The sequence below is a fragment of the Fukomys damarensis genome, unplaced genomic scaffold (genome assembly GCF_012274545.1).
Source record: "Fukomys damarensis isolate Sample0158 unplaced genomic scaffold, DMR_v1.0_HiC HiC_scaffold_7, whole genome shotgun sequence".
Taxonomy (NCBI): Eukaryota; Metazoa; Chordata; class Mammalia; order Rodentia; family Bathyergidae; genus Fukomys; species Fukomys damarensis.
The window spans coordinates 9,688,798-9,700,059 of NW_022900919.1; the positions used below are offsets into that span (position 1 = coordinate 9,688,798).

The following is an 11,262-nucleotide window of genomic DNA, read 5'->3' on the forward strand; positions in this document are numbered from 1 at the left end:
ACTTCTCTACTCAAGAAGATAAAGTAATCCTACTGAAGGATTCTAGTAAGTGGTTGCTTTTCTTTGTGAAGCCAAATAAACTTCCTCTCCAGACTGAGTTTGCTTTTTTCCCCTTTGTTTTGGTTTCGTGGACATGGATGATGTTCTGGCATGGCCTGTAAACTATAGCTGTGAAGTCAATAAACAGCTGAAGATGAGCTGTTTGGACAGCACTTAAATACGCAGATCTATTTAAAGACATACAAAAAAACAAAGTAAAAGACCTTTAAAAACCAAATGAAGGAGTAAGTTTTGTAACAACTGTACCACAATTACTGGTATAACCATCATACACTGTGATTTTAAATGGTGGCTTATAGTGAAAGAAATGCGTTTAATGTTTCATGGTTACAGAGATGAGAAGTACATCCAGGGGGTGAAAAGCACACATTCACTAAACGTTTGTAGAAAAAAATCCCTGATCAAATGGCCAACTGATTTTTAAATACAAAATTTAACTGTATAAGAATTTTTTTATTTCTAAGTGAACACATTTACTAATTACTTTATCAAATGGAGTACAGGATCTGCCTGGGAAGCACCAGGGTTTCTGGATCAAACCCTTAATAATCAGCTGGTCCAAAATTTCAATTATGGGAATCCCTACCTCCCTTTCACTTAGTGTCCAGAAATGTTCTCAGCTCACAACACTAACGGATGGAAAAGCCAGTGAGCATGTGAACCTGAAAAGGAGGGGAGAAGAGACAGTACAAACACTGCTGAAACTTCAAGCAGCAACACAATCCTGCTGGTCAGAATCTCCTGAGGTTAAAGGACAACAAAATATTGCACCAAAACAATAAAGAAAGTCACAGTTTAAACAGAAGTACTAAAAATTGGAATAACAATGTATTATGCAGTGACTGCCACCAGTCTGCTTAAGCCTCTTGACAGTAAATTAAATTTATGTCTTTTTTTTTAAAAGTAGCATTTCTACGTTCTTTTGAATTTACATTTATTTTGAAATACCTTTAGGTATACATATATTTATTTCCATTTAATGCTAACCTTATAGATTTTTTTCCCCTGGTTTAATTTCTGATTAAATACAAGGTGAGCTAAGACTGCTGCTATAAATAACAGAAACTTCAAATATGGTTGACCAGGCCTAAAGTTTTGAAAAGCTATCTGATAACCCCACTAGAGGTAGGTTAAGAAAATGCTTTTTTTGACTGTGTGGTTATCAAGGCATCCTAACGATGTAACTTTTTCTTTCCTCCTTTTTCTGCTGTGCCCTCAGATAATGAAGATATGGGGATATTAAGATATCCTGTTTAAGTATTTAGAGGTGGTATAGCTTTCAACAAAACACAATTTCATAATAAAATTCATCTTTCCCATTTGAAGTGGCACGCTTTTTAAGGAAGCCTTTGCAGGTTTCCTAATACTGTGTAGCCTATTTAGAAAGTACATTTTAACCTAAGACTGAAAGAATGGAAACTGTATTACCACACTGGAACCTTATGTGACCATGATTTCAAGAACGGGAACTTGATCTCTGATATGGTGATAGAACAGGAAGTCATGAAGACCCTGGAGCCTGCAGGTCTCACTGAGGGTTCAGAGTAGGCTACTTCTGCGCACATGTCTATGTGGCTACACTCAAACCGTCTGCCCGGTGAATCCTTCACTTGGCCTTCACGTTTGCTTCTCTTTGCAAAGCCTTTGCAGAGGCTTCCTTGCTCTGGTTTCCACTCACAGAAACCCTCCTCGCTGGTCAGCAGGCCTCCTCACTTACGCTACCTTCACCAGCACGTCCACTTCGCCTTTGCTCACAGTGTCATCCCGTTCCCAAAGGTGACAGGTGGCCATCACAGAAACTTAACCACTGCCGTGGCCCACTAGAAAGTTCTAGTAATCTTTAATTTCTATTGTCTTCAATCTTGATGTTCATTTATGGTTTTAAATTAATCTTTCTGCCCTCTCCCCCAAAAAGGCAGATGGGAAAGAACCAACATTCCAATTTGATGAACACAGTGATTTCTGAAATATTCACTCAGAGAATGAAGGAAACAGGTTGGGTCTCCTCTATGTCACTAGGATGTGGATCAACCTGTAAAAAAGAAGACTGCGATTACTGTTGTAGCGGTTTTTAAGTGACTCTACGACCTACTTCTAATTACATGATGACTGTAACCCAAGCTGCTCAGAGTCTTGTCTACCAGCCAGTTCCCATGGTCCAAGGCCACATAGAACACCTCAAATTCACTCCTGACACTGTGCGTGTGTGCCACATATAGCTCACAAGGAAGATTCCAGAAAGCAAGCTAAATGGACAGCAACAATCTATCACCAATGTGAAAGCAGTTTTATATGGAGCCTTTATTAACTATGAGCCAGGAACAGGTACTTTAAATGAACGGAGGACAGCAAAAATGATTACTGGCAAACAGCATAATGAAAGTCTAATTTTCTTTTGCTTTGTTTACCTCTGAGTAAAGAGGTGGAGGCTGAAACCGGAATTCTTGTATGCAGGCAAACATAGGGTAGCACGCTCCTCCCTCACTGTCAGGGGGCTGCGGGTAAGGAGGAATGTGTCTGGAGAATTCTTCCTCCGACACCACATCTGCGTAATTTGGTGGTGCTGAAACAGAAATGGAGTTGGAGCTGAAAAATTCCCACAAAAACAAATTTTTCTGAACACTTTCAAAAATAAGAAATTTAGCTACAATGACGATTAAAACAAGGCATTTTTCTCTCTAGTCAGCAAACGTTTGTGTACAACAAAGACAATTTTCCTCCTGCTTTTATTAAACTATTGCTAACACTGACTGAAGATTTTGCTACAGTCTGGGGAAGAATTATCACGGAAATGTGGCCACAGAAAAACATGCAACACTCTACACTTTATTTTGAGCGTTTCTCATTCTTTTACTATTACACATCGCCATTAGGAGATGTACCTTTTATTCCTGAGTGCCCTCAGGCAGCTTTGTGTCCTGGAAGAATTAAATTTTTGACGTCCCTTTTATGACTTTTTAGTAGTAAGAAGAATAAGCCTAACTGTATTAGCTGTAATAATTCAAATGTGAGCACTTACTATCTTATAGTCCTGTTCTTGGCTACTTTCTATATAAAACTTCATTATTATTAAGAACTTCAAAATATTTTACCTTCAGGCTGTTCTGGCAGGGTCAGGGTCAGCCAGCTCATATCCATGCTGAACTGGCTGGCAATGCTGGAGTTTCTGCTGCCAAAGCCATTATAGGGAATTGTACCAATGACTAATGGCAGCTCAAGCATCAGCTTTTTAGCACCAGGAATGTGAATGTATACCTGATCGATCAGCAAAAGGAGAAGGCACAGATATAAGTTAAAAGCACACAGGAGATTGCCCTGGTGATGTCTTTTTTTCAGGAAGCAATGAATTCCTTTGCCAACTACCACCCCACTCCCATTTCAAATGTAGACAGTCCTGACTAAACGAAATGAACAAAATGAAGAGGACCCCAAATACAGTAAACACTGTGACAGAGACCTGTGGCCTTCACACACTGTAATGGAAGCTGGCACTGCTTACAATTCCACAAAATTAAGTGTGTGACGTACACCCTGCAATCCACCACAATCCCTTTCTGTGACTTTCATTCCCTGGAGGAGGGACAGACTTTTAGTAAAAGCAAAGGTCAATCTTTATTGGCCCACAAGTGGTGGCAATGCTGATACAGGAGAATAATCTCCTAAGTATCAACTAAGAAACTGACAGCAACATGCCTCCAGTTACTGCTCCTTTCTATATATTTTTAATTTTAGAAAGATCTCTCTTACAGCTAAGGAATAGTCCACTCTGATAATGCAACAGTCCAGGATGGAGGGAGTGACAGGCGGAATTTTTAGAGTCTTCCCGTTCCATATGTCGGTGCTGCCAGAAGCGATGTGGTTTCCTCGCACATTAGCAACCATGTGACGGAAGGTCTTTGTTTTTCCGCTAGCCAAATACGTCTGGGTTTGGAAAATAGCCGCTTTGGGAACAATCAGCCGAGATGAACAATTTTCTATTTCTGCATAAATAGGAATAGCTTCTCCTAGAAAGAAAATAAAAACAGGATGGATTCAGGGACTTTTCAAAAAATTCTCACCAAAATGCAATGAGGCCATTACCAATTAAAGTTGAAATGTTCCAAAAGAACTTCAACCAATTGAGAAGCCCTGATGGAAAATGTATATTGTAATACTGGGTCAGATAAAAGAAAACTCACTGTAGTTTGTGGTTGATATGATTTTTCTAATTATTGAATTATTCACTTTTGTACTGCAGCAATATTACATTAACAGTTCTAAAGATATGTAAATGATCAGTACCTGTATAAGTTAAGGTAGGGATTAAAAATAAATGATCTAGCTCAACGTTAGAAAAACAACATTAACAAACTCACCTATCATATTAAAATTTGCCCAACAAGAGAACAAAGCTCTTGCTTTGAAGGAATTAAAGCTGAGGCACAAATAAGACAATGGCAGGATAGGCACGTTTTACAACATTACACCACACCATTTCAGACCACGTTCAGTTCCAACAAGCCAGAACCTGGGGGCAGAGCCAAACCCACTCTGGGAACTGGGTACTTCACAAACGGTAGTTCTGATATCAACATGTCTGCAGTTTGTTAATGTTTTACGTTCTAAGCCCGCACGTTTCTATATCTCAGACCAGCATGGAATCAGAGTCCTAACAGTATTTTCCCATTGCAACTGCCCCCTTCAGAGGGGTGTAGCTCTAGGCATTCTTTTGTAACATTTACTAGTCCTGTATCTCCACACTCTTCTTTTACTTTTTTTTTTCCTGAAGTAACAGGATCAAAGTCAGAGATACCAGAAGTTTTACTGGAACCTATTCATCTGCTTAAAATATTTAAATTAAAACTAGTTATATTAAAACTAGAATTTTACTATTCATATTTTAAAATAAGCTATACTGTATAAATTACAAAACATACCATTTAAAATCCCTGGATATTAGTCAGTAACATGAACTAATCTTTCACTTGGACTTTCAAATAAGTTGCTTACCATTACAGTATCCCTTTCTTTCAATTTTGGCACTCAGCGAGACTGGACCAGAAGTGAAAAACCAACAGCCAACCATTTTTTCTTGAGTTTTCAATACAGGGGTCTTGAAAATTTCAAATAAAATGATTTTAATTAAACCACTCTAGAGAACTCAGAGAACTTAAAAATTACATCTCTCATAATAATAGTTGTAAAGAAATTACATTCATATTTCCATGTCAGATCATCAAGCAACACATACTGTAACAGAAAGTGCTAAAACTTATTTCCTTCTTAGAAAAACTAGGCTGAACCTATTTTACCCTGAAGTCATTGTATTTCTAGGAAATGATACACTATCCCTTCAAAAAGGCAATATTTACTAGAATTTTTAAAAACTTTGTGTACAGATCTGGTGAAGGGAGCACTAATATAAAATTAATAATCATAATATCATACTTGTTTTGGCACTACGTGGAATGAGCAAATAGCCATTTTTTTTTTCACTTCCAATGCTATGAGGCATTTCAAGTGCTCATAGATAGGTTGGGGGCTTTGTGTAATAGTGCAACAACATCTTCACTAGTAGCAGATCTGCAAGGCTATCGAACACATTATACCTTACTACAGTATCTTATTTTGTATTTATTCTTTAATGTTAAGAGAAATGACACAAGGTAAGATGCTCAGTTTACGAGCTGCATACACCAAAGCTTTCTGTAAAATCCAAAGTTACTTGTGATTATTTTTTTTTTTCTTTATGGAAAGAATAGTAAAGAATAACTAGTATCCACTTTTGGCAAAACCAAAATCTTTTTAAGTAATTTGCCATAAATATTATAAAGACTATAGAAATACTTAACCTTCCCATTCCAAGCAGATTTTAGCATCATCAATTTTCAAAAGGAGTTTTAAGGAGGTATTAAAGTTGTAGCTACAGGTGAGCTGATCTGAAAACCATTAAATTAAACGATTTTGGGCCACAAGAAACTATGCAAACCATATTTGTTATCTTTTATTCAGAAGTGAGGGGTAAAGTATATTCTGTCTCTTTTTTAATGTGAAAATAGGAGTTAAACAACAGTTGGCTTTTTTCCTTGTCTTTAAAAACACTGTTAGAAAAAGAATAAAATCTTTGTCACATGAGTATCATGGTGAAAAGTTTAAATGATCTCAGTATTTTCTATGAAGTAAAAAAAAGATCATTCATTCATATTTAAATGAAGAACCATTAGATCCTAGCAGCTATCATGAAAGTACAAGGTATAATTTTATATTATTTTGATAATATGGGTTTAGATAAAAGAATCCAGCTCATTAGCTCCCATCTTGCCTATTCTGTTGTTACTTATAGCCTGATCTTTCTTATCAGTCTACAGTATTTCTGGTGATTATTAGAAGTTCAATGCTTTAATGTGGCCAAATCTGTCATAAGGAAATGATAAGTGAAAGGATCTCGGCAGCAGCTGCATGTACTTACTTAATGTTAGAAAATGACATGCAAAATGGAAGGATACATAGCATAATGGCATGAGCTTCAATAATAGGCTGAGCATGATTAATACTCTTCCATAATTACTGTTCTTCAACCTGCTATTATTGAAGAGTTTAGAATACCACAGTCCCGTGAATGTGGCCGCTCTGGTAAAAGTAACTACTCTCTGTGTGTGCATTATTGTTATTAAGCCTTATTAATGCATTTCAAGCCTGTGTAACTTTCTGGCAAAAGAAGCTCTGAACAGCAGGGACATAATCAATAGCATCAGCACACACAATTTGTAATTTGCCCAACGTAGAATCATATATTTATACTGAATGCCTATGGGTTACCAGATTGTATTTTTGAAGCCATCAGAAAGTGACAGGACTATCACTAAACTTGGTAAATGTAGACACTGCTGTGGAAAGGAAGGAGGAATGGAATGAAAGGGAAAGAGGGCAAGCGCAGGAGGAAGAGGAAGATCCTACCAACAACGCCGGTGTGTTGACATCGACGTGACCGACAACCTGGAGCTCCCTCGTCACACTCTGATCCGGTACCCTGGGTCGTTCCAGAACCGCCCTCACGCAGTACCCAATCCTTCCGTATTTCCCTGTAAATGAGGTCACCAAAGGTCTGGAACAAACAAGAGATACTAGTTTATGAGTCTGTTTTTCAATCCAGCTAGAAGAGCAAGGCTTAAAAGGTTGGTTTAAGTTGAAAAAACAAGATTAAGCAGGCATGTCTATGACAGGCTATTCAGAATAGAAGTGCAAGCTTCAAAAGCAGAAGATAGGTGCTCTACTCAAACGTTCAGGTGCACATAATTCAGGGAAATAAAATCACAAAACTGTATAGCTTCACTTACTCAGAAGGAAGTTGAAAGCGAAATGGAAATTCATGTTTTCCAGGCTGTAATAAAACGATGCCTTCACCTATAAAAGAGATTGTATTTTATTTTAACTAAGGTTAATATTAGCATCAAGACTTCTCATAATCTAAGTCATTCTTAAATGAGGTTTTCATGGCTATAAAATGCAGTATACTTAAAAAGATCATTAAATACATTTAGAATATTGAATTTGAGTCAGTTTTTACCAAGTAACACGTACATATGTGCACACACACACACACACACACACACACACACACAATTTCCATCCTCCAAATGAACAACTGTGCAAGTAACTACCATAAAGTGCCAATATACATATACAGTACGTGTGTGCACACATATGTGGAAGTGTGTATATATACATGTATAAAAACAAATTATTTACCCTACTCTATCATACTAACAGGAGACAGCAATATTAAATTGGAACTAAAACTAATTTAGCAAAAGATATTTATTTTGGGTGTACCATAAACTTTACTATGTTGGAAAAGGAAGTCCAAAATTTATAAGTATTAATAGTGGGTATAATACAAAACAGCCAAACCAACAAGAAGCTACTCAGCAAAGAGTCAGGTATTTACTGGTAAGCTGTAGCAAGATTAACAGGGTTTCGGGGAGTTCAGCTTGGGAATCACCAAGCAGGGCCAAGGCCCCTTCTGCGGCTCTGGGCTGCCAGCTCAGTTTTATTTCACACATGAGCTTAACACTGACTGTGAGAAGGCTAAACAGGGGGTGTGGATAGACGCTGTGAGACCAGGGGCACTAGAACCTCTCCTGAATGGACCTAGACACTCTGTTTCATTCAGATCCAAAGGAGACTGTGGCTTCCAGCACTGCAGGAGGTTCCTGAACTATTTATAAACTTTCCCTGCATTCCATGCTCAGATTTAAGACTACAATCTCTTCCTTGTGGATGGGAGAAGTAAGATGAAGAAAACGCAGCACGGAGAACTTTGAATTTGCCTGGTTACCAGACACTACAATGAAATTTTCTGATTTATCCATTAAAAAAAAAAACTTTTTGAAGGGTAGAAATCACTAATGAAATAGTATTTCTTTACACTTGGTTACTAGAACTTAAAGGCCCTACATATTTCAATTAACGCTGCAGCCTTATACTTTTAGAAAATAGGAGTGTATTACTGACCCATTAAGTCTTCTAAATTTCTTCAGTGTTTAGTGCACCGTACATCGAAGGAGCGGGAAGGGGCAACATAAGTAAACCATAACCAGTTACAAGGACAGCAGATCAGATGAAGTGGCCGTGAGAGGGCAAAGCCAGGGTTTAGGCAGGCTGGGGAGCTGCCCTGTGAGCCACAGCCAGGGTTGCAGCAGAGCCGCCGCACCTGAACCTAGGGGAGCTTCCGCCTTCACAGCTACCCAGGGTGAGGCTCAAGGCTGTGCCAAAGCTTTGCAGAGCATTGGGCTGCAAGTTCTAATTTGTAATCGTTAGATTACAGAGCATGACAAAGTAGGTACAAATGCTTAAAAACATTTTATCTAAGTTCAAAAATTCCAGGGCACAGATGGGAGGCACTTGGGAGTCCATAGAAAGATGAATAACTTCAATCCTCAGCCAGACCAGTGGGAACAGAGGGGCTGGACACTGTGCACAAGCAATAACCAGAGTGCTAGAACCTGGGCATCCAGGAAGGTGCGGGCACCTCGAGCACCTGCGGCCTGGACAGCAGATGAGTGGGGAGGGGTGTGGAGGAAGTGAACAGCATGAGGCCTTTTAGGCACGTGGAGACAGCAATGTTCAGGATTACTGAAAGGGGATGGAGCTAAGAGAAAGATGAAGTTCCCCTTCCACAGAGAAAACAAATGAACACAGGAGTTCCATCACTTAACCATGCTAAAATACAAAACAAAGCAATTTGAGCAAACTGACAAACATAGGTTTTAATATGTGGAATAATTTTTGTCATTGTGTTTAATTACAAACGTTCACAAGCTGGAACCATTTCTGCTTCTGTTTGCATGGCTCCTTACTTCTGTCTTGTACAGAGGGCTACCATGTAAGAGGGAGAAGACATTTCATTGGCTAATGGTCTTACACCAAAGCTCATAATTAAAGGCTTTCATGAGCCATGGGATCTAGAAGACCATTACAGAAACAGAGGCTGCCAGGAAGAGTGAGGGGGTGAGGGACTTGCCTAAGGTCACATGGCTGGTGTTGCCTCAGAACTGAAACCAACTCTCTGGTTCTGTATTCTTGTCTTTCTGTCACAATCCTTCTATAAAAATTTGAAGAAAATCAGTCACAATGATAGCAAGGTTAGACTGACAATGCCAAAGTATCATCTAGGGAGATTTTTAAAAAAATAGATCCCAGACTTATATTTCTCAGATATCTAGATTTCTAAAAATCTCTTCAGATGATTGAAAGAAAGCTCAGGTTTGGAATTAAGTGATCCTGAGAATCTATGACTATCTGAAGTTGCTCACTCTTTCCAAAGTTTAGATATTGGGGGAAGCCCCCCACAACTAAAAGAAGACCACGATTTTAAATAAAACATGTATTGCTAGTATTTGTCATGATACATCCTAAAACAAGACACAGATTTTTTTCAAACTGTGCTTGTTTAGATGGTTCATTCCATTAGAATGAAGAAATGAGACCTGACTTGTGAAATCAACATGCTACCTGTAATTTTACCAATCATAGACTTTACCAGTGCAATTTTCATTGTGAATCCCAGGTTGAACTGCTTTTACTGTTATATCTATTTACTCAGTAGTTATGGGCTCAGGGAGTTTAAAGACTTAGACAAAAACTATTTTTTCTCTCCTCTTCCGTGGCTCTTATCACCAGGCAGCCATCTTGAAAATTCAGGCTGGCTGTGACCACCCCGCTGGCTGATCCTGAAAACCCGTCTGATGAAGGGAGGTAGGAAACTGTCACCTACCACACTGTTCTTGTTCATCAAGATAGAGCTTTGGTTCTAAATATTGTTTGCCTCCCAAAGTTTTGGGGATTAGAGAGATGATCACATAATTTGAGGATCTGACTGGACAGCCTGTTTCTCCACAGCCGGGTAAGACACAACCACGTCCCACTTCACGAAAGTTATGGCAAGTCTTCCAATGTTTAGATACAATGCATTTTACTCTTCAAATGTAATAGCTAAAAGCTGATGAGGCAGAAAGGTCAAACAGTTTAACCCCTGGCTGAGAGAGGACTAAGAATCACTGGAATCCGTGAGTTTATGATTTTTCATTATCATTAAAGAAATCAAATTTTGTACCTAGTATTAATGCAATCTCCGTGTAGTTGGTCCTGACATGGCCACTTTCTGGAAAAATCTACACTATGAACACCAAGGTGAACTGGAAGGAGTAATCGGAAATGCTCATGTGGCTGTCTCCAATGGGAAAGCAAGAGGGAGCAGGGAAAGGATGCAAAGGGAACCAAGCAGAAATATGAGGTGGGGCAGAACTGGTACAGAGCTGCCCTACTTCCCAGAGGAGGGGTCCGAGGTTACGATGGTCAAGTCGAGGCCTGTCCTTTGAAACAAGCCATCCAGAGCTACTTCCTTCTTCCTAAGTAAGACTTTCTGCCAATTCATCACGAACCAAGAGTCTGCCTAGCTCCGGGATGTGAAGGGGTGGAGGCCCCGAAACTCTCCGCATCCCAGAATGGAAGGGCACAGATCCCGGTTCCGCCCTCCGCGCCTTGGGCACGAAGGGACCAGGCTCTCCGGGTCCCTAAGAGCCTAATCGCACGTCCCCATGACAACCGCCCGCGGCTTCCAGAAGATCCTAGGATGCCGTGCGCTTCTCCGCCACCGCGAGACAGGGCCAGGTGCCGGTCAGAGCTGCTCACCGGCGCGCTCCGGGCCCTCCGTCCTCCCGG

At 39.5% G+C, this 11,262-nt stretch overlaps 1 protein-coding gene across 1 annotated transcript in view; it reads right to left on the reverse strand.

Moving 5' to 3' along the window:
- Window positions 1–1,005: 1,005 nt before the first annotated feature.
- The window catches only part of Arrdc4 (arrestin domain containing 4), a 16,080-nt gene continuing 5,823 nt past the window's right edge, over window positions 1,006–11,262 (reverse strand). Inside the window, exons 3-10 of the mRNA XM_010607878.3 lie at window positions 10,983–11,255; window positions 7,377–7,443; window positions 6,997–7,144; window positions 5,050–5,152; window positions 3,808–4,064; window positions 3,153–3,315; window positions 2,469–2,623; window positions 1,006–2,092 (exon numbers count right to left, since the gene is read on the reverse strand). Coding sequence (XP_010606180.1) covers window positions 2,036–2,092; window positions 2,469–2,623; window positions 3,153–3,315; window positions 3,808–4,064; window positions 5,050–5,152; window positions 6,997–7,144; window positions 7,377–7,443; window positions 10,983–11,255 — 1,223 coding nt within the window. The 3' untranslated portion in view covers window positions 1,006–2,035. The remainder of the gene's footprint in view (window positions 2,093–2,468; window positions 2,624–3,152; window positions 3,316–3,807; window positions 4,065–5,049; window positions 5,153–6,996; window positions 7,145–7,376; window positions 7,444–10,982; window positions 11,256–11,262) is intronic.